Genomic DNA, 24,461 nt, shown 5'->3' on the forward strand with positions numbered 1-24,461 from the left:
TTTATTCCTGTTTGTAGATTATAACCCAGATACTACTACAGTGTAAGCCCCAGGGCTCCAAATACCTAAGACCAGGTAAGAGATAAAATATCCTGGAAAGATAGCAGTGTCCGCCGCATCTTTGGGAAGGGTCCCCGTCAATGAGTTAATAATTTCCTGATACAATAGCGCTGCAGTTCCAGCCAAGCTGCATAGCTGGAGCACTTGAAGATTCAATATACCTCTGCTTTACTTTCCAGAGTGGCAGGCTTAGAGGCGTTCTCCTCTTGACCTCTAAATAAGAAGCCTACTGTCTGTTTCCCCATTCACTTTGGTTCTCCTAGAAATCTAGTAACATCATTAAATGTCTGTTCTTCCAGTGGCAAACAGCTGAAAATTTCCATGGGTATAATTAATATTACAAACGCTCCCATGATGATTCAGTGTCTGACACTCTAGTCTTTGTCAACTCATGGTGGATGTGGCTGGAAATGCGCATGAAATCACACTGCTCTGGGCGGCCTTTGGTCAGTGTATGAATCAAATGGGGAGAAGTGGCAACAAGGAACTCTGAAATCCTTCAGGGGTGGGTTTCCCTCTTTTCCTCCCTATTTTGAGATAGAACATGGAAGAGGCATCAGTTGATCTGTCTATCTAACTTAATGTCTTGTCAGCAGCTCAGAATTTCCTTTCTTCCCTTCTGGCTTACTGTTTGAATTAAGGAAAATCTAAAAATGGAAATATGAAGGTGGATTTCCCCCTTGGTTGTGGTCTTCCTTGCTGTAGTGTGGGATCATCCAGCTATGCATTTTAGCCACAAAAGGCAACCACAGGGTAAGACAAGGTATGCGCTACCTGCCTTGCCTACATTAATTAATTAATCTGCAGCCCACATCCAGATAATCCATAGTTGTTCTAAGTGTTTACCTGCATCAATTATTCTCTGGGATCCATCTATCAAAACTAGGTTATGTCCAACTATAGAACCATAAAGACTCGGTTTATAGTTATAAACTATAGCTTTAGTTCTCTAAATACTCAACACTCTCAAGGGGATTTGCAAGCAGAAACTGCTCTCTCCACCAGGAAGCTGTGAGCCAGAAAGGGAGATAGGCACACGTATTACTTCTTTTCAGTGCTCACATTCACACTTGGAAGTATATCTTATCGTTCCCATTTTTTATAAATTATGACGTATAGACTCAAAGAAGTTTAGTACCTTTTCAAAGATTTCATAAGTAGCAGCGAGGAATCTAGGGAAGGTCTCTTAACAACAAAGCCCACCAAATCAGAATGTTCTGTACCATAGACTAACTGTATTAGACATACATTCCTTCTGTCAGTACAGAATAATTAGAAATTGTTATTCTCATGCAGCAGAGCTGGTACATCTGGTTACACAGCCCATTGGAAATCACAGTAGGCTGTAGCATGATCTAGTCCAAAGAGGCACTAGATTTGAAGTCCAAAGACTTAGATTCAATCCTAACTGTACCATTTCCTGGCATTGTGACACCAGGTAATTAATACTTAAGTTCTTTGAGCCTCATTTGCACGTCTATATGGAAGGGATATCATGTCTTCCCTGCTTGCCTTACACATGGAGAATGAAGATCCAGTGAAATGGCGTATTTTAAAATGCACACTAGAGAGTGGTGTGCAGATGTTTACTTGCTATCATTATTGATCATACTGCAAAAAGTGAATACACATCTGCATGTCCTTTTTCTTCACCAAAAACTATAGTATAGACCTTATCTAGTTGCAGAAAACAGGATCCCAGTGGCAGGGATGAAAAAAAAAAAAAAGGTCAGTTGGTTTTGAATTGTATAATTTAATTATATAAGGTAGTGAATTTTATACAGAGTAAGGGCTTTGAAGTCATTAGAAGCCCCTGGTGAACAGTTGATTCATGACTTTGTGATTCTTCAGTCTTGAAATCTCATACCACTTTGGTTGGCATAGTTTTTGTAATGTTTTTTTCTGTATCCGTTTTGAGTTCCCAGTCCCCTCTACACACAAGGACAAGCTGGTGATTATAGATAGAAGGCAAGAAACAATGGTAAAAATAGATAGTACTCAGTAAGAAACTATAGTCTGCATGTATTTACCTGTCCTTGACTTGATACATAGCACTCTATCATATGCTACAGAAAAGATGAAGGAAATAGGCCTCCAAGAAGATAATGAAAATAATTTAATTGGGAAACTCTAAATGCATCATCTTCCCATTGTTAATTTTTTGAAAATTTTAATCAATATCCGCTAGAATGTTTCTTAAATTCTATAGATTTTTTTTTCTGAAGTAAATCTAAATTCTCTTTCAAGCTAGTTCAATACAGTATAGCATATGTACATTATAATGTCGAGAAGAATTACAAAATATACTTTGTTCATGAAAAATAACACTATGATAAACCATTAACATTTTTCACTACTTTCTTGGGAAGGTCACTGTTTATTTTTATTATTGATTCAAGGAAATAAATTGTATTGGAAACATATATTCAGAAACTCAACGTATGATTTGTGCCAACTCAAGTTTTACTTCTGTAACCTATGCATGCATTTCAAACTAAATCAAATTTCACAACATTTATTAACCAACAGCAAAGCCGAATTGAAGATCGCTTAGAAAGACTGGATGATGCTATTCACGTTCTCCGGAATCATGCAGTGGGCCCATCCACAGCTATGCCTGGTGGTCATGGGGACATGCATGGAATCATTGGACCTTCTCATAATGGAGCAATGGGTGGTCTGGGCTCAGGGTATGGAACTGGTCTTCTTTCAGCCAACAGACATTCACTCATGGTAAGTGATGAAATTTGTAGACTCTTCAGTTACTGCATAGAATTAGAATTTCAAGTATAAATACCACTGCTGCTGTTTTTTTCTTTTTTAAACAGCTTTACTGAGATATAGACTTCACTTACCTGCATTTCACCCATTTACAAGTTTACAATTCCTTGTGTTTGAGTATGTTCACAGTGTTATGCAGTCATCACCACAGTCTAATTTTAGGACGTTTTAACCCCTGAAAAAAGGAGAGAAATCCCCATGCCAGTAGCAGTTACACTCCCTTTTTCCCTCTCCCTGGACCTTGGCAATGACTGTGTTCTATCTCTATAATTTGCCTCTCTTAGATATTTCCTAACCCTGGAATCAGACAATATGTGATGGTCTTCTCTGACTAGCTGGCTTCTTTCGGTTAGTGGAATGTTCTCAGGGTTTATACATACTTCATCCTATATCAGATCATCATTCCTTTTTATTGCCAAACATAGGGATACATTATATTTATCCATTCACCAGGTGATGGATATTTGGGTTATTTCCACTCTTTGGCGATTATGAATAATGTTCCTGTGAACATTCACATACTGGTTTTTGGGTGGACGTATGTTTTCATGTCACTTGAGTATATACCCAGGAGGACATTGCTGGGTCATTACTGGTGTTTTAAATTCTTCATCTTAGTGACGTCATCTAGAGGACCCAACTTTTTTGTACATGTTACATTACTGGCATTTCAGATATGAGTAGGTTGAAAGTTTTTATTATTATCAAAGAATCCAAATCAATGTCTTTTGATTCTGAGTGTGGGAGGTAGAAATATGTGGTGTGTTTATCTGCCTAAATATATGGTGTGGGACTGTGTGATTTAAGGATACAGTAGTTTATCACTGCCCATTTATGAATAAGTATTTATTTAAATAATATTTAAGCAGATTTGTCCATATTACAACTGAAATTTCAATTGTGCCCGTTGCTTTTGGAAATGATTTGGGAATGCATTCCCCTTTTTTGGTGATTATGAAAATTCAGATTTTTTAAGATTTATTTATTGATTTGTGGGGAGGGGAGAGCATGAGTGTGTTGGGAGGGGCAGAGGGAGAGGGAGAGAGAAACCCTAGCAGGCTCCATGCTGAGTGCCGAGCCCGATGTGGGGCTTGATCTCAAGACCCTGAATCATGCTCTGAGCCGAAACCAAGAGTCGGAGGCTTAATGGACTGTGCCACCCAAGTGCCCCAAAATTCAGAATCTTCCTAACAAAATGTTAAGTGATGACAGTAAGGTGACCAAATGGGTGGAGAATTTATTACTAATGATTCTGCGTATTCTGCTTATAAACACCTGCCTGATCAGAAACACTTTAGTGTCCTGTTTTGTACTTTGTAGGCTCTTAAAAAGTTGCTTGGATGAAGGCCTATCTTCTGTTACCAATATAGCATCTCTTGTTTACTGATGATTCCAAAAGGAGAAGGCAGAGTAGGCACAGGTTCTTCTGAGGCTTTTTAAGTTCCTGGTCAAGAGGATTCTTCTGTCCTCCTTTCACTTTCTCTTAATCAAAGACTGAGACTGAGAGGGACCATCCTGAGCGGTGTATTATGGAAACCTGCAACCAATTTGAAGCCCAGAATACTGGTATATAAATAGAAGCAATGAACTCACTTCTAAAACGTGGAAAGATATTTCTGAATGCCAAAGCTAAATGGTTTTTTTTTTTTGCTTTTTTGCTTTTCCTTGACCTCTATCCTAAAAATTCATCATTGAGTAAAAATTGTTTGTCTATTCATGGCAGTTGCTAAGAGTTTACAAAAGGAAAATCTAGATGTTAATTTAGCTTGGCCTCAGGTAATGTGTTAAATACACTTGGGATGCATATAATATGAGGTTTTACTTTGTACAGCTCTTTTCTTTTTAAACTACAATGTTTAAACAATACTGCTTTTAATTAAGAAATCTGGCTTTATTAAAAGCCAGATCTGTGACTTATATAACCATTTCTCTATATCTGCTCTCAATCAAGAGAAAAATGGTTTAATTTCTGTAGCTGTGTTCATTTTGCATATGTTGAACGGGCACATTGCTTCAGAGACCGTTTTTTTTTTTTTCCATAAATATGTAAAGTTTGCTCTTAAATACCAGATGTAGGTTAAGTGGTTCTTTAAAATAATAAACTATACATAGATGCTTTGGGGGACTCTTTGACCTTTGGGTTGCCTCCCCCTTGAGTCTGATTCAAAGGTGGGATAGGAGGAAGGGACCAGAATCATCTCTGGAGACAGGAGGTTGGCCTGACCTGGCTGGAGTGAGTGGAAAGAGGGGGAGAATGGAGCAGAGCAAAAGGAGGAGGGAAATAATCGGCCAATATTACACAGAAACGTTTTTGATTTGGTTTTGAAAATGCTCTGCAGAAGCCATAAAGCTGCTAGTTTTGCTGAGGAGGAAGAGTTCCTATTCCCTCCTCTGAAGGCATTTATAATCCAATCAGGGATGACTGCAGAGCCGACCAGGTGATAGAGTAACCCCAAAGCTGTGGTGTGGTAACAACCTGCCGCCCTCGAAACCCAGTGAGAGGTATTTCTGTCTTTCTCCTTTCTTCCCAGAAATACCCAGCAGGTTCCACAGAGTCTGAGCTTTCCCAGCCTGAAACCCTAACGTGTGTGAAAGAGATGGGCTTGTCATTTCTTTCCTTGTGCAAACTGGTATGAATTTTCAAACAAAAACAGAAGAACAAAGGAAATAGTTTTTGAATTTAGTCAGTCTGAAGTTAGCCTTTGACCATTTGATACATTCCACAATAAAAAGGAAGTTGAAGGGGAAGAAGAAAAAAAAACCCACCCCCCTTCCCCCTGAACAACAACAACAACAACAAAAATTCAAGGAGGATACTGGTAATGTTTTCCACATTTGAATTTTAATACATGAAACAGGCTATAAAACTCAGGCCAGCTGCAGTAAATAAAGTAGCAGTGGGAGGTATGCACCGGAAACTTCGCTGCAGAGAACACTGGTGGGTGTTTCTTTCCAACTACACACCTTCGTTCGTTGTTCTGGAGTAGAAGCCAGTTTTAGTAACTTAAGACCCATCCCAGGGCTAGTTTTGTTCTGAGCAAATCTCCTTTATAAGTCCCTTAATAATTCCTCCTGATTAAAGAATAGACAGCTTTGAATCCTCTTGACCTCCCTCCTCTTCTTGCTTCTTCTCTCCCCGCCTTCCAAAAATCAAAACAAAATGGCTTGATAACTTGGAAGATGATATAAGCATTTCTTTCTGCAGCAGCTTGAAATTGTGGTGGGGAAAACTGGTTCTGCCTCGGCTGTTATGTTATCTCATTTAATTGCTAACATATTGTACTTAGCTTTTGATTCATAAAATGTTTTCCTTGGAGTTCTGAAGTAGGTCTTCAGTGATTTACTAAGTATTAGTGTAATGAAAGGGATTTTTTTTCACAGCAGCATGGCTCATAATACTAGCATGAATGTTGTAGACTTGCAGGCTTTCTAGATGCTATTTGGCCATGCTCTTTCCTGCCCAGAAACCTTCACTGGCTTTCCATTATCTACAAAATAAAGACCAATGTCTTAATCCAGTTGATTAAGCCCCATTACCATTTACCAAAAGCCTTATGTTTAGCTATTCCAGTATGTCAAAATTCTTCCAGCAAGACCAGTCTGTGCAGATTACCAGAATTTGCCCTTTACATTCTCATTAGGTAATTCTTCCATGTCTATCGGTCTTGGCTTGCCCTACCCCCTTCCCTCTGTCCATCTCATTCCCACCAGTCTAAAGGTTCAGACTCAAATTCTGCCTCTTCCAGGAAGCCTTCCCTTGCTGCCTTCCGCTGTGATAGTCCATTTTCTTTTCTACTTTCCAGAGCTCTGTGAATCACACTGTTAGCTACATATTTTTTTTTCTTTTTTAAAAAAGATTTTATTTATTTATTTGACAGAGAGAGAGCACAAGCAGAGGGAGTGGGAGAGGGAGAAGCAGGCTCCCTGCTCAAGCCCAATGCAGGACTTGATTCCAGGACGCGGGGATCCTGACCTGAGCCGAAGGCAGACACTTAACCGACTGAGCCACCCAGGCGCCCGGCTACATATTTTTCTTACCCAGTCATGCAAAACTATGTATCTTTTGTAGGCCTGACTTTGGCCTTATCACCTATATTATAAATCCTTGGTTACTATGTATTACATTAGGTGCGCCGTGAATATTACCTCAGGCAGTCTTCGCAGGAGCCCTTTGAGAAGGATAGTGATGTCCAGTGTAGGGGTTGGTCAGATGGGCCTTATTGGGTTTTTGAGGAGGCTGAAGTCCCGAAGCCAACTTGAAACTCAGGGACAATGCCTCCACGTTGCACACTCTTTGTTCACTACCACTAGCGCTCCCCAGAGATTAGCTCTAGCTACACCTTTCCAGGTAAGAGCTTGTGATTTTCAGATCTTGATAAATGCTCCTTGATGAAAGAATTCCCAGGCATCCCATGGCCAAGTTCCCAGGGCAGCTCTTTACCAAATGCAGAGGTAAAGAATTTTTCCTCCAGTGCAGTGATATGCTAGATTAAAACCCTCACTGTCTAAACACTTATTCTTAAGTCAGCATTTCTGGGCTAAGTGGCACGAGGTGTAAACTCTCCTTACTAGGGTCATGAAGTAGTAAATTTTAAATTATTTTTCTTACACAAACCACCCACGTTTCTGACAGACTCAAAGCAGAAATCTCTGAATGTGGGAGAATAAGGAAACAGGTGGGTTTGTCATTAAGCTAATTAGACACTCTTACCCAGATATAACCCCCGTGTGCCTCAGATACCTCCGTGGTTAATCCTGATATTAAATCATTAGGTTTTTATAAATTATTGAAATGACAGTTTTCTGTCATTTATTTATTCAGAAAATAGTTCTCTCCAGTGTTCACTCAGTATTCCGATCCACAGATGAGACCTGAAAGCAAGCCTTTCAGATGACCTCATCTCCTCTTTTAACTGAATATGAACAAAACCCACATCAAAAATGTCTTCATGTGACTCTGTATGTGCTTCTGATTACTTGCTAGTATAGTCGGCAACGAAGGGATCATTTAGCTCAAAATCTCCTTCTCTATTAATATATAAAATCAGTGTGGTTCCTAGAGCCTTTTTGCTTAAAGTCCATTTATTCATTTCCAAAAATATTTATCAAGAGTGGTTACCAAATGCCAGGCTCCGTGCTAACACGTGGTCTCTGCTCCCAAGGGGTTCACAGTTTAGGAGGAAAAGACACATATTTAAAAACCAATTGCTACAGCCCATACAGCAAGCCCCATCAGAGAGCAGAGATGCAGCTCTGTTACCTGGGGGGGAGGGGTGCATTGTCACTGGGTAGAAGAGCAGGGATCGCCTAGGGATCTGGTTGCTCTAGTTGCCTTAGGAGTGGAGGAACCCTGTAGAACTCCCCACCCAACCCATCCTCCACAGTAACCCTGAGACCCCCTCCTAGAACCCCCAGGTAGGGGTGTGGCACACATTTCAGAAACCACGCGTTTCAACTTGAAAAAGAGAAGAAAAAAAAAAGAAAGAAGGCGGCAAAAAAAAGAAAGAAAGAAACCATGCATTAAAGATATAAGCCCGTCCTAGCCCACTTTCCCTCTGTTCGTAACATTTTTAATTTGGGTTAAAAAGAATTTATCAGAAGAAAATTCATTAGGTGATAAAGCACCTTTTTTTATTTAACTGACATTGTGAACAGACGAGAACTTTTACCACGTACGGCCTCATAAGATAACAACTTAACTTAGTTTTGCTTTCATGGTTCTTAAGAGAGTTGGGACCATTGAATTCTAGATTGTAAAAGCACCCCAGAAGTCATTTAGCCCATGGCCCTTATTTTACTCCTGAAGCCCGAGGCCCAGAAAGGGGAAGTGGCCCAAGCATGGACGCCCACAGGTTAATGGCCAAGCTCGGATAGAAACCAGACAAGCCAGCAAGGAGAGCAGCACTCTCTGTACTAAATACCACACTGCCGTGGTGAACTTCCTCTCTAACCCAATACCATAGCAATTTCAAAACTGTGGCTGATATTACAAACCTTTTCATCACTGACTGAAACTAATGAAACCCAAGAAAAGAATGATTTTTGGTTTTTATTGAAGTATAATTAACATACCATGTTATCTTAGTTTAGGTGTATAACATATTGATTCAACAAGTCTGTGCATTACTCAGTACTCACCGTGATAGAAACACAAGGCCCTTCTTTAGTTGTTCCTTGGCTTCATGCAACAGGAAAGAGTCATGGGCAGGGATGTGATATCTTGGGGAGCATTTACTGGAATATATAGTCATGAGAGTGGCAGAAGTCAGAAGAATCTGTTTCAACGAAGGTCTGATCCACAGAGGTCTTCAGTTTTGCTCCTCTTATATTTTCACAGAGTTTGACTCCATAAAGTCTCATGTATATTTGAGCAGATGCTGTGTTTCTAAGCAGTTATTACTGTAGAATCTCCAGGATCTTAGCTATCCTGTCTATCCAAATCCCCCCAAATCCCCTGCCAAGCAGTCAACAAGCCTCTACCAGCCCCCTTCCCTCCAAGGATAAGTAGCTCTAAATGACCACAAAGCCCATTTCTATCAAATGTTGGGAAATTCTTCTTTATGACCAGCCCAAATTTACTTCTCTGTGCAGTCCTCATTTTTCTGCCCACTGAAGTTACCCCTAAGTCAACCCAACAAATACTTCAGAAACTTACAGTTCTTTGACAACAGTCTATTCAGTGTTTTTTCCTCTGGGCTAGATATTTATATCTTCAAACATTTACCACCACCACCACCCCCCATGAAAGTTTTGATTTTATGACTTTCCAGTGCATTCTCCCTAGTTTAAAAGGAATGCTTTCTTCTTCAAGGACCTTTTAGCATGTAGAGTCTCAAACTGAACTGAGTGCTCAAGGAATCATCAGGGTGGACACGGGTGGATCTATTACCAAACCCATTCAATATGTTGTATCTTCACCTAAAGGCCACCTAGCAAGATCCTATTAGCCATTTTTTTTTTTTTTTTTTTGTGTGAGAGAGAGAGAATGAGAGACAGAGAGCATGAGAGGGAGGAGGGTCAGAGGGAGAAGCAGACTCCCCGCCGAGCAGGGAGACCGATGCGGGACTCGATCCCGGGACTCCAGGATCATGACCTGAGCCGAAGGCAGTCGCTTAACCAACTGAGCCACCCAGGCGCCCCCTATTAGCCATTTTTGACGCCTTCATCATCCTGCTGGCAGAGTTTGAATTTATAACCAGCTGAAATCCATCAGCCACACGCATCTCAACTACCCTTGTGTACTTTGTGTTGTACTGGTACAGAACTTCACGTTATGCCTTTGTGGGTTTTTGTGGGGCTTTTTTTGTTGTTGTTCTGTTGTTTTGTAGTTTTTCTATGCCTGTGAATTTCATACTTCAGCCTTCAGTCTGTTTCCATCGGAAGCTCTTCTTTAGATCCTCATGCGGTCACGTACTCTGCCGGCTCTGTCCTCGGTAACTTTGATGGGTGCCGTTCTTGCCCTGAGCAAAGCCACGAATAAAAATGTTAGCTAAGGGGGACACAGAGCAGAAGGCCTGAGGCTCAAGGCTACAGACATCCTCTCGACGCTTACATCGTCCCCTGCCTTTGGGTTTAATATTTCAACCAGTTATGTCCAACTCATTCTACTCTCCTGCTGTCTGCCTTCTCTCATTTTGTCCTTAGCATTATTACAAGACACCAGACACGTGGCATTCCCACGAATGAGGAAGTGAGGTTTGTCCACAAAGACTTGGTCTTAGTGGAACCAAATGGAGTTTGAGAGGTCATTGCCTCCCTTTCAGAGCACTTCGAAACTATCTTTTAAATAGCCTGTTAAAGAATTTCACTCAAGATCTTAGTCATCTCCAACATCTTTCTATAGCTACTATATGGAAACCATTGTAGATTTCTGTCTTTGATGAGGCTATTTGCCTGTCTCTAGTGTTTCACCATCTATCCTAATCTCCACAATTGTATTTCTGAGAGCAGATTAGCAGTCTCAACTGAAAGGTTTTTTTAATCTATATCAATAGTGTACTTTATTTTAAAAAAAACTTAAGGAAAAAAGAGAGGATAAAGAACTTGAAGGAATTCTTTTTATTTTATTTTTAATAGATTTTTTAAGATTTATTTGACAGAGAGAGACAGCGAGAGAGGAAGTACAAGCAAGGGGAGTGGGAGGGGAAGAAGCAGGGAGCCCGATGCGGGGCTTGATCCCAGGACCCTGGGATCATGACCTGAGCCGAAGGTAGACGCTTAACAACTGAGCCACCCAGGCGCCCCTCTTTTTTATTTATTTTTAAAGATTTTATTTATTTATTTGAGAGAGAGAGAGAGAATGAGAGACAGAGAGCATGAGAAGGAGGAAGGTCAGAGGGAGAAGCAGACTCCCTGCAGGGAGCCCGATGCGGGACTCAATCCAGGGACTCCAGGATCATGACCTGAGCCGAAGGCAGTCGCTTAACCAACTGAACCACCCAGGCGCCCCTCTCTTTTTATTTTTTAAAACTTTTCCTAACCTTTGGAGATATTCTTGACATCAAACATATATAAGCTTAAGGTGTACAACCTGATGATTTAATGCATGTGAATATTGCAAAATGATCACCACAGTAAGATTAGTGGACACCTCCATTCTCTCACAAATTACCTTTTTTTGTGTGCCTGGTGATAACTTTTTTTAAGATCTACTCTTAATAACTTCCAAATATATAATAAAATTTTGTTAATTACTATCCGCCTGCTGTACATTCGATCCCAGAGTCTATTCACTTTATAGCTACAAGTTTGTACCCTTTGACCAACATCACCCCATTTCCCCCAGCTATTACCATTCTACTCTTATTTCTTTGAGTTCTTTTTTTTAAAGATTCTACATATAACATATGAGAACATGCAGTATTTGTCTTTTTCTGTCTGACTTGAAGAAATTCTCTTAACTATGGATTAGGTACAACAGCTTCAGAAACCTGGAGCTTACCATTTGATATTTCTGCATTCACTCAAATGAAAGTCAAGAGGTTTTAAATACAGGCATAGCAGTGAGACCACTTATGCTCCATTGACAATCCCTGGGACAAGTGGTTAGGACATGATGCATGCCCAGATCCCATAGCAGTGGGTCCAAACTAGGTATATCCCCTTCTTTCCCCCCACCCCCCAAATACCTATTTTACTCAAAACAGGCCCTGTGACCTGGAAACAAGGCTGTCAGTCTGCGTAGGATCATCAAACCCAAGACTCCCTTTCTCCACTTCTAGGACAAAACAAGCCTAGTTCCCTAATTTTTTCCCCCTAAAGTATGTGTTTAGTACCCTGGTGTCATGAACTTTAAATAAATAAAAACAAAACTGGTTGTTTTCCCCACTTAAAAAATATAAAAGCATATTTAAAATGCTTTGGCCTCATCGTATTCTTACTTGGCTTTCTTCTTAAATAATAGAGGAAAAAGCAGGTAGATGCTTTTAATAGCTATAGTCACTGTCGTATTTTTTTATTGAACTCTTATTGGGGACAAGGACACAATCTAAACTGTCCATGGTTTAGAAAAGGCACAACCCTTGCATTTTAAAAAGGTGGTATTATCCTTGTTTTCTCAAGAAAGCAGATTTTCGGGGAAGGGGGGGAAGATAATACTGTATATATTAGCAACTACACAGATGTTCATTCCCTCATTCTTGTCTTCTGTGCTTCAGATCCTTTGGGGGTTATGAAATGTGCGCGAGAGTCTCTGATCCTGTAGGCCTTTGATTCTGGGGGGCGGGGAGGAATAACACAAGTATGTGCCTAACTGTAATGCAAGGTGGAATGATGAAGTGACCTAAGAGACAATTCAGAGAAGGAGGAACATTGTCCAGCCTTAGGAGACCTAAGGTTTCTTAAGAAAACCTTCCTGGAAAGGGTGTCATTGAGCTCATATTAATGTCTGTGTAGGATTTCAGCAGTTAGGGACGGGCTAGAAAGGGCATTGCAGAGGTATCAAATAAAGTGATTAAAAACATGTGCAGAAAATAAAGGATCTTCTGTGCCCAAATCTTCTGATGATAGGGGACCGTGCAGCACCAGCTGGGCTGCCTTGGGTGGAAAGCCCCTCCTCAAAGCACAGCAGCTCCAACAATTGGCTCAAATATTTCACATGAGAGTCCACAGGAAGAGCGAGTTTTCATGTATATTTTTTTACATCCAAATTAAATTAACTCATGGAATTTTCCACCCTTAGGAATTAAAGTAGCAGCTCATGAAGTAATTCAGTTATGTCATTCATACCAAAACAGAAAATTCTGGAGCAACTTGGCACTGTTTAAAAGCCAAGACTAAGCCTTGGCCATTTTATATTTTTTCAAAATCTGTGGTCGTTGTGTTATTTTAACTTTTATTGTGGCTGTAAATTTTTCAAATCAAAAGTATCTTAATTGCTTAGAAAATAGAAGTGTAAAATGGGTTCAAAATAAGAAGAGCATTTAGGCAAAGCAGCTCTAAGAGGGAAAACCTAAAAAAAAAATCAAAAAATTTTTAAAAAGCTTGAACATCGCATTTCTGAAACACGAGGATTCTACCTAATTGGCTGACATTCACAGTTGTGCATAATTATAGCTTCCTCTACATCCATAAATCATCTTACAACCAGAAAGTTGAGTTTAACCGAAGGTTCTGTCCAATATTAGTTAAATGACATCTTTGGGGTAGCACTGTCCTGATACAATAAACACATTCATTTCCAAGGAGTTAATTGGACACACTGTCAAAAACCAGGGTATCAAGTTTCCACGTTTTAATTTCACGTTTGCCTTCTCCCCCGGCTTCTGCACCCGTGTGTTGTTTGGAGCCGAAAGTGTGTGAAAGTTATTGGGGGAATGGTAGTCTCTGGGTAATGTTTCTGTGAACTGCCCAAATTCTTCCCCCTGTAGTCTAGATGGGAAACAGCTGGTTTTTGTTTAAAAAGCTGTTTTGTGAAATGTCTGAATCTTGAGGTGTAGAACTGAGGTCACCAGTAAAAGCAGGTGCTCGAGAACAAGTGAGAATGACTCTCGGGGCCGGCTGGCCCTGTAACCTTCTGCAGGGTACTTCCTAGCAGAGGAAAAGTGTTGACGTTGTCCCCTCGATTTAGCACACAAACAGATAGAAGTAAGTAATCGCATTAGCGATGCTATTAGGAATTGAGTATCTTTGAACGTAGCCAGCCCTTGAGTGAGTAATTAGCTCAGCCTGGAAGAAACCAAAATGGTTATTTCCCTCACAAGGCTTCAGACACAAAGGTCCAAGACTTTAGCTTCCTTTAGATGTTAGAAGTGCTTGAATTTCCTCTTTAAATACACCCACAGTAAAAGAACTACAATTTCAAGTAAGTAGTACCATAACTGAGGATGTCCTCCAACTCTATGGATGCAATCTAAGGGAGAAAAGAAACCTGCATTGGCAAGACCAGTAGGTACTAGGGCAGTTTTGAAAAAGGCAAAGTAAGAAACATGTGGAATCACTAAAGTCCAGTGCACGTCAGATATCCACCAGTCTGAAGATGAAAGGAAACATTCTCCTCCCCTGGGAGCTGGAGGTTATTAGCAGCTGTTTATCCAGTCGGGAATAGAGATTAACATTGTAATTTTTTTTTTTTAAGAACTAGAGGAGAATTTGTTTGGGAAGTTGGCTCTTCATATCAAGTCACTGTGCATTGCCAAAAAAAACTTCCTTTCTCAGAACTCATGTACGAGAGTTGAGCAATGTTATGATTCTCTGAGAATCTCTGGATTACCAAAAGTCTATCTCCATTAAATAGAACAGAAAAGGACCGAGCAATGGATAGACGTCTGCCATCCACACATTCCCCTGAACTCTTTCGAAGTGAAACAAGCTGCTTACCTGTTCTCCAGCCTGCCTCTAAAGGGGGGTGCTCTTCCCTACCCCCACATTCCCTGCTGCCCCCCAGCTTAATCTTTACCACTTGAAGGCATACCCAAATGGATTTTGTACATGCCTACTCCTTGTAAAATGCCATTTCAGGACATATTGGGGAAGCTGTTCAGTACTGTGTAGAGCTTCAGTCTCAAAAAAACAAACAACATGGTTGAATATTGGTATTTTTCCCCCTGATTTAATGCTACTCTTAATGTCATATTCTTTTATTAAATCCTTTCTTTTGCTTTTGATCTTATTTATAGCAGAGCCACTGGTCATATGGAAACTATTATTGTATAGCTGGGAGATGAAAGACTTCACTGCAGTTAAATAAGAGTGGATCATTTGGGCCAATAATACACACATACAGTGAGGTACCATTTGTGTCCAAAATGCCTTGTGTTGTTCACTTTGTAGTAAAGCTGGTGAGCTTTATAAAGGGCTTTACAAAAATCTGCTTTTCGTCCAAAATATGTAGTCTGACAACATGAAAACACGTTAATATGCAGCCCTTAGTTGCTTCTTCATATAGCTGTAATATCAAAATAACGCCACGTCTGGATGTAAAAATAGAAACTTTGATTTAAAGTTGAGATGTTACCTCATTGATGTTAAATGTCAGTTTAAAAAAAAAATTTAATTTGTGTCAAAAATTTACCCATTCTTCAGAGCCTCTCTAAAATGCCACCTCCTTGAAGAAGTCCCAGGTTTCTCAATTTGATATGGTTTCGCCCATCCTTTAAAACCCCACACAACCTTGTACTCCTTCATGGCATTCACTTTCTTTTGTCTTAAATGACCCCACCATTAAGATGTAGGAACCTGTAAGTAATAGATGTGTCTATCTTTTATTATTTCTCCTGCAAATACCTAAATAGTGCCTTTCACATAGCACACATTTTGCACATAGCACACATTTCAGAGGCATTTGTTGAATTAAACAGAATGTTCATTTTTTGATAGAAACATGCGAAATGTATATTTGACAATATCAAAAGGTTTTCGATTTCAGAAATAGTCTCACAGATACGTGCTACTTTCGTCATCATTGACTATTTACGAAGCATCCCATTGCACATTTATAATATTACAATCCTATACAATGACATGTACACCCAGTCCCTGTCCTTGGGATGCTTACATCCCAAGACACAAACAGGCTTTATGAATGGCAGCAAAACAGAGGCATTGAAGTATATGCTCTGCCCTATCAAGCACTGTCCTTGAGTGGGTATTCATGGGGGCATCCGCAATGAACAGTCAGGGGAGAGCCCCGTCCGGGCCCAGCAAGGTGGTGAGAATGCTGAAGACCCAGACAGTCGACGAGGAGTGAGAAGAAGGGGCTCTGTGGGACTAATAAAAGAGAAGTGGTTGGTGAGTTGTGCAGAGGAAACCAGCTCTGGGAGGCAGAACAGGGAGGACTTGGCTCAAGCACCTTGCTCATATGGGAGTGAATGCAGCACATGGGGAACCATGAGTAGGTGAAGCTGGAGAGGAAGGAACTTGAAAACAGGAGGGAATTGGAATGGTCCTCTGGCATCCAGGTGAAGGACACAGATGCACGAAGTATCGATCTTAGACTTGATCCATAGAACAATGGAAAGCTGTGCTGGAACCTTGACATGCAAGGGAACAGGTGATGGGCAGAGAATAAAGCATTCAGAGGGGGAATATTTAGGAGGTGATGGGGAAGGAATGTTTCATTAGTTTAGGCTTGTTACACTTCCACTTCCTTTCCAAATATTTTACAATAAGCATGTGTTACTTGGATGATAAGAAAAACATTAAAAAATACAGGCCAGTTCGGGTTGTGTGGAAGCCCACCCCATGGTTGTTCACACTCTCACAGGTATGTTTGTACTGCAGGGATTAGAACTCCCAAGTACACATCAAGTGTATGATTGTCTTTTCCTTCAGTCCAAACAAAAGAAACTGCATACCAGTAATTGCAAAATGTCACCATAATCTCTGGGCTTGACGGACTTGGTTCACTAGGCATGGATTAAGTTGAGTTCCCTACAACCTACTTACTAACCTGCTTCCCCGGGGCAGGAAGGGATGAAATGGACTCCACGAACCACCTGCTGAGGTTCTTACTTGCTGGACTGCATCCAGTTATGGTTTCCACTGTAGGAAAGTAACATAGAGACTTGGGGGTGGAGGGTGGAGATACAGAGGAGAGAAATGAAACAGTTTTGATAGATGGAACGTACGAGTTAAGAAAAAGAAAAAAGATGAACTGAAATCAGGTAACAGCCATTTGCATCTCTTGAATTAAATCACAGAATCATTCATTTTAACCATTTTGGTGGACATTCATGGGAGTTTCGGCCTAGCTGATCACGTGACAAGTCAGGACTGCCAAGTCGGGGTCATTTACACCAAGTTTAAGTCTTCTTGAAAATTATTTGATCATCTGGAGAATAAGCATTAAAGAAATCTCCCTAGAATTGCCCAATAAGGAATTACCTTAAATTTCAGGCGAAACATAAGTGAAGCTGTGAGATTTCTGGGGGAAGAAACAGGTGTTCTCTGGAGTGAGGAAGTCTTCCCCCAACAAACATCTCCCAAGAATCAAAATCCAAAGAAAAGAATTGCATCCAGATCTGACTTTAGTGAAGAGTCCTAATGTTTAATCACAGGAGTTTTTAAAAAGTCGTCTGATAAGTTTTTAAACTGAGAAATATGGAAGTGATATTTGTGGTTGAAGGGCGTCCCAGATGTTCGAGCTTGCTCGCACAAAGGAGTTGGTTATTAGAGGCGGGTCTCGTTTTCTACCGCATCTCGGTGCCCCCGGGACTGCTCCCCGCAGAATCCTTCCACTGCTGCCATTTCGTGAACTTCCGGGTCCCCATCTGTGAGCCATTAAAGTCTGCATGGCCACTTCCCACCTCTTTAAAAGATGCACTTTTGGACTAAATGGTGTTTTGCACATTTGGGAAAATAAGTTTGCTTTCCTCTAACATGACGGAGATCTGGTGAGATAATTGAAACAAATCTAGCGCTCTCCAACTGTCATGTATGATTGATATTTCGTGGGGAGATTACCGTTCAAACACTCAAACTGCTTTCTGTGTCACTGGGTGTCTAATGACAATTAAAGCCCATCAACTTTTCTTTTGTGTTTGTGGAAAAACAAGAAGAGAAAGAGAAGAGAGAAAAGTAAAAGTTACCAGGCCTTTTTTCTTTGTCCCATTTCCTTGTTTTGTTTCTTCTTTCTAAAAAACACCTATGTCAAAAGAAAACGTTTGAACCAGATGCCCTTAATAACAAACTTTTCTTTGACTCTACCAAAAAGTTCCTGATGGCCTATTGAGTTTTGTATCAGTGTCGCTTGGTCTAGAAATTGATGACAAGTTTCCCAAAGTTCCCATCCTGCACTCTTTTAGAAGGATTATGGTAGAAGAGAAGGAACCGAGGTCTGAAAGCCGGCTTTGAAGCAGTTATCTCTGGAGATAACATTAACAAGGATTGAATAACTGCCAAATGAAATTTAATACATTTTCCCATCCATGAAATAGGCCTCTTAAATACAACAGAATAATTACTTTCACAATACTCCCTGGAAACAAAGAGAGCAGAAACACTGAATGTCTTTTTTGTTTGTGGTGTTTGTTGTGAGCTCAAGGATCAGGATAAGGATATTTACCAGGATGCTGCACGCATCTCCACATTACAGCAGCCTTGCCAACAGCCACCTAATTTGTGTTGTGGCAAATATTAAATTTTATAATTTAGTTAGACATCTTGTCCTTGGCCAGAGTTGGTAAACTATGGTGGTTTTGCCCCTGTGATAAAGAAAAATAAAATGGTTTTCAGATCTATATCTATATACACACACATCTACATACATGTGGGCACACTGTCGTAAACAAAAGCTCCAGGAAGTAAGCCCCTTTGGTCCCTTAACTCTGCTCCCGTACACACACACACACACACACACACATCCCAAATCAAATTGTTCGACGCTGTTCTAAGTCTTCTGAGCTCAAATGCTGTTTTAGTCTTCTTACCAGACATTTGCCAAGTCACTTAACTATCTCCGACCTTAGCTTTCTTCTCTGTAAAATGGAGGGTTTGGCCTAACTGGGTTCCAAGTCTCGCAAGCCCTTTTAGTCTCTATACTGTGAGTGAAAAATGCTTCTAATTAATATATCAATTCTTTCCTTGGAAAGTAAGTTTATTTAAATTATGTGGTGCTTATGTGATCCAAAAGAAGTAATGTACTTCTAAAGATATTTAATTATTCCCAATGATAAATTAACCCGGGAGAATTTCAATAGCTGTGTCAGGGTTTGACTATGACTTGACCTGAGATGCAGGGTAACTTAGATATTTGTACCTAAGAGCCATGATATGGGGGGCATGATATATGGGTGAAAGGGGGGGCAGCCATGCTTGGACCACATAATCTCACCTCCTCTTTTGTAGCTCATTGAACCAGTTAATGGGGACACCTGACCCTAGAGTGGCCCATTCAAAGGATGGCCCATGTCTGCTTCAAAATGAGGAGTTCACTATCAGATGATCTTGGCATTCTGAATTCAGAAATACTAACACAGGGAGTTAGCAGCAGGTACAGAACCTGAGAGAATGTACTAAGAGATATGCATGAAGGGAGAGTCCAGGCTATAGCCATGAGGGGACAGAAGCCAGAGAGAGAGAGGTACCAGTGGAGGGACAAGAGAGTCTGGAATGAATGGCCCATGAGAGACAAGGAGTGGCTGTAGGTCCGAAGAGTTCTCTGGGTCTAAAACCCAAATTACAGAAATCATGATGAATGTCCTTTTACTTGAGAGAATTATCTATTACTGTTAAAACTGCCACACTAAATTGATCAGTGCACAAAAATGCTGCAGAGGATCACTGTAAGCTCCATGAGGTCATCTAAGTTATTCACTGCCCTCTCCCTAGCAACTCCTGGAGTGACAAGCACAAACTATATTAGTAAATATTTCTTGGATTAACATGTCAGTTAACACTTACCGACTAATTTTGAGATTTTAGTTTTGTCTTCTACATTCAGCGTAAACATATCTAAAACCACATTGTATGTAACTAAGAAGACTATTTTAAAGATTGCAAAAAAAAAATTATGATCAATATTGATAAAATTAACTGCTTTTTTAGGCTGGCTTTTAACTTTAAACTCTTGCTTATCTAGATGAAAACATCAAAATAGGGCTTTAATGAAGTATAGATTTTCTAAAAATAGGTGCCATCCTTAGAATTGATTTGTGGGTTGAAGAATCTGCTTTTTTCTAGTTATATTATTACATATTTATTATTTGGAAGATGGACAAGCCCTGACCCTTGTATATACACATGGCTCCTCCTTCTATTTCGGAGGTATTCTAGTGATGGATTGTGCTGGCCATCCACTATCTTTCTTTCCTTGTCTCTTATGCGACCAGAAATAATGTTTGTGAAAGAGAAGTAAACAGGGTTAGGACAAGCTGCCTGTGGCCAAGGAAACAAAGAAAGCAAAGTTAATTCTTTGGAATATGATTCTACAGCCCCAGGCAATGGAACTGATCCTGGAGAATCAGGCTCATTACCACATGGATCTGGATCCATCATTATTCATTCATTTGGCCTGGAATGTACAAAGTTTACCAGGGAGGCCTTAAAACATCAAGAGTAGGGGTCCCTGGGTGGCTCAGTCGGTTAAGTGTCTGACTCTTGGATTTTGGCTCAGGTCATGATCTCAGGGTCGTCAGATCGAGCCCTCCGTCAGGCTCTGCGCTGGGTGTGGAGCCTGCTAAATATTCTCTCTCTCTCCCTCTCCCTCTGCCCCGGCCCACTCCACAACCCCCACTCACACATATGTGTGCACGCTCTCTCTGGAAAATAAATAAATAAATAAAGAGTAACTTTGTTCCCAACTTCCTTTATGGAAAATGATTAGGTATAATATTTGAGATGACCTAAGATCTATAGAAAATAGATAAAGTTAGCTGTAATATGTATGGCTAAAATCCAAATGAATATAGTTGGAACAAACATATTTATAATTCTCAAACATACTTATAATACCATTTAAGATTTTACTCTCATTGTGTAGGAGAAGGATTTAAAATCAAGTTCATGTGAACAAAATAGAGACAAAGAGTGCAAAGATGATCATGAATGAAGGTAGCTTGTGTTCTGAAGGTGTTTGAACCACACAGACTCTTATTTTTGTGCAGTATGCAAGTATTTTCAGATATTTTCACATAACAGTATCTATAATTACTATATACCTATTATATAACAGTTGCTTTGCATATTACCTCCCTTTTCAATAAACATGGGACTCATTCTCTATAACCTAGTGTTATTTTCCCATTTGGGATTTGAATACCTTGTCCCTGGTTACACAGCTAACAAAGAAACCAGTTACAGTTAAAAATCTAGGTATTTTTGGCTCTCATTATTACATTTACTCAGTCTTTCATAATAGTTGAGGCAAAGAAAATATAAAGATCATTGGTTGTGGGCTCTTTTTTCCTCTTGTAAAAACTAATCTGAATGTGATCTAGAAGGAAAAAAAGAAGTGCAGGATCAATATCTGAATATATTTCAAGTAAAAAGCAAAATAGTAACCTTAAATTACATCATAGATACTTACAAAGTAAGCTTGAGTGTTTTAATAGAATGATTTTAACATAAAAGGGATTTACATCTTTGCTAGTCTCAATCCTGTGGTTACCTTCAGTAACCATGATTCCAATTTAGAATCATCTTCTGTGGAAATTTACCAGATTAAACCCATTGGGAATACTAATAAATACGAATCGGCGCTACGTTAATTATTTGGGTTAACATTGATTGACAAACTTAAAGAGCTACCATTTGATCAAGCCCTGTAAAATTCATCCTTACAAGTTGACATCTTAGATTGAAAGGATAATCATCGATGAAATCAGTCTTCTAAATGCACAAATATAAAAATGGCAAATCGAAACCTGAATGGAAAAGAGCTATCACTCTTTTGTCTGGAACGAATATAAAAACAGACCAAGAGTGAGTGAGAAATGGTTGGGGGCATCGGGTGGGCCCAACCTGCCTGGAAGTGAGAGGATGGAGCAGTGGCCTGTTGAGGGCGGGAGCGTTACGTATACGAAGGGGGCTTGCACTCATTCCATGGAACTCCGGAAGTTGAAACTAGAGTCAGTGGGTGGAATATACAAGGAGGCCAACTTGTGATTAAAATGGAACGGGCTGCTTTAGGAGGCAATCATGGTCTCCTGACATTTGAGGCACCCACAGAGAAGCGAAATAGCCACCATTCAGAACGTTCTGGGTGGCAGAGAGCTCCTGGACTCTTAGCCACAGCATTCATTTATACTTCCCGATGCTCACGAGCCTGTAAATCCTTTATATTCTTGCTATATTGTGAATATGAGCAATTAGTATGATTTATGGGATCCCTCTCCTTCCCCCCCCTCCCCCGCGTTATTTCCTTCTGCACTGTTTTGGGTTATATAATGGTGATACTTTATACTAGGTCGCCTGTAGATAGCATGTTCTTCCTTCGGTTCTGTGAATTTTATTGTTGTCGGTTCAGATTCTTATTGTTGTTGCGTTCTTTGGAAATAGTCTTTTAAAACACTTCGCAGCAAAAGAAGGAAGATTCTGCTTTGTGGGGTTTTTGTTTGGGGATTGGGAAAAAATAAACTTTTTGATTCGTAGCAGTAGAAACTCATGGATAAATATTTTTAGTGGCAGACCCACTGTCCCTCATCAGTGCTCACCCAGCGATAGGCTCAGAGAGTAACTCCTTGGAAATGCAAACGAAAACGTAAGCTACTCACACGGTCCCTTTGGTTTGCAAACGCTTACTGGTTTTGCTTTAAGGCGTCAGCTATAAAGTCAGCAAGAGCTGTCTCACCGTCTCTATGCAACATCTCTGGACCCCAGAGCGGGTAGTAGTAGTTAATAAAAAGCTCAGCAGTATTTCTTCCAGACCAAGTCATCATGCTGTATCCTGCAGCTTTATTCATGGAAACCTAAAGAGTGTTTACAGCATGGTGTCTTTCTAGGATCAGAATCGTGGGCGGGGAATGGAAAAATGTCCAAACATCTTTGCGTGGCAATCATGGCATCACTGGTGTGTTTAATAAAACCTTTATTGGTACATTTTCCGGTGTGGTGGCATTGGCAGAAACGGTCCCCCTTTGGATTTGGAGCTCAGCAGCTGATGAAATGCAGTAAACATTAACTTGGAATGGGCTGCCAGTTTGGGAAAGCCAGGTGACATTTTGTTATATTTGTACCGAGCAGGGGCTGTGTCCCATACTGCCGTAGCTTCCGCTGTCAGAGGCTTAGCTGGCATTATGGAAAAAAAAAATGGCAGGCCTGAGAATCTTATCCCCTGAAATGAAAGTCGAATGCCAAATTGAAATTCCTGTAGGATTTCCGATAGCAATGGGGGAATTGAGAAGCCCACAATTAAGCATATGGGCATTAAGATAATTGTCAGATCTGTTGGCGGACATGATAGAAGACAGATGGGTAGGAATCAGTGCGCCCCACTGCAGCACCCTGGGAGACAATTTGACGTTTTACCTGCCTGAGCTCCTCTGCCATATTTATCACGGAATGTGCAGTGCGGCATCTTACCGAGTGTGATGGGCCTCAGTATGTGTGGACTGCATGTGTGGTCCTCCAGCGCCCTCTAGTGAAAGGCATTTGGGAGTCTTGTTTTTCAGAGGCCCGTCTTCCTTCCGCAGGTCCTTGCTGCCTTACCTCTGGTTCCCGCTAAACTCTGTGGTTCCTCTCCCCCTTTCAGGTTGGGGCCCATCGTGAAGACGGGGTGGCCCTGAGAGGCAGCCATTCTCTCGTGCCAAACCAGGTTCCAGTTCCGCAGCTTCCTGTCCAGTCTGCAACTTCCCCTGATTTGAACCCGCCCCAGGACCCTTACAGAGGTAGGTCCGCCCCTGAAGGCACCCTGCCCTCACTTAGACAGTAGCAACTCCAGGGTTGGTCCCAGGCTTACTCGGCATTCATCCCTCAGGAAGCACTGGCAGAAAACCAAGAATCAAATTTGGTACAAAAACGGCAAGCAAATGGGAAAGTAGTTAGAACGCAGCCGGCTAATTGTGTTTCTTCGGGAACTGTTTTGCTCAAACATCCTCTGAAATCCTGGTCCTCTCTCAGCAGAGAATGAGACAACAGCCTGATGAGAGGAAATTTTATTTTAGCTATTTCCACATTTTCCTCATTCTGGTGCTCTAATGCGGTTAGTTGTAGCCTGAACATGATAGTTCCAAATGAAGAGGAAGGAAGGAAATTGTTTTTGTCGTTTAAGATCGAAGGAGATGTAGGTAGGTTTCAAAACTGGAACTTGGTGGAATGATTTTCACTGTTTTCATCTCGGCCCGCAATGATTGCCTCAGACCACGGACTCCAGGCAGCTTTTCGTGACCCCAGGAAGTGACACTGCAGGGGCCTGACCTAGGTCCCCTGCTCCCTGGGTGACTGGCTGGCCCAGGGACTCGCAGACACTTAAATAACATCCTCTCATTCCCCCCTCCATGTTTAGAATATAGATGATAAACTGCCATGGGAATAGGCAGAAGCTTTTTTTCACCTGCTAAACATTATACAAATCTGTGTGTTAATCAAATATGTGGAGAGAGAGACCACTGCTTCTTAAAACTTCAGTGTACATAGGCATGACCTGAGGATCTTGTAAAATGCAGATTCTGATTCAGGGGTCTGGAATTCTGCATCTCTAAAGGGCTCCGGTCATAAGGATGCTTCTGGACCACAGACCAAATTTT

General features: G+C 40.8%; 1 protein-coding gene across 23 annotated transcripts in view; it reads left to right on the forward strand.

Annotated features, from left to right (window-relative positions):
• The window catches only part of TCF4 (transcription factor 4), a 353,355-nt gene that overhangs the window by 319,154 nt on the left and 9,740 nt on the right, over nt 1-24,461 (forward strand). For all 23 annotated transcript variants that reach the window (XM_034995786.1, XM_034995781.1, XM_034995785.1 and 20 more), the window contains 2 exons: nt 2,590-2,793; nt 23,468-23,603. In XM_034995786.1, the coding sequence (XP_034851677.1) occupies nt 2,590-2,793; nt 23,468-23,603 (340 nt within the window). The remainder of the gene's footprint in view (nt 1-2,589; nt 2,794-23,467; nt 23,604-24,461) is intronic.

This window comes from Mirounga leonina, unplaced genomic scaffold, assembly GCF_011800145.1.
Source record: "Mirounga leonina isolate KUSES-001 unplaced genomic scaffold, KU_Mleo_1.0 Mir_93, whole genome shotgun sequence".
NCBI classification, from domain to species: domain Eukaryota; kingdom Metazoa; phylum Chordata; class Mammalia; order Carnivora; family Phocidae; genus Mirounga; species Mirounga leonina.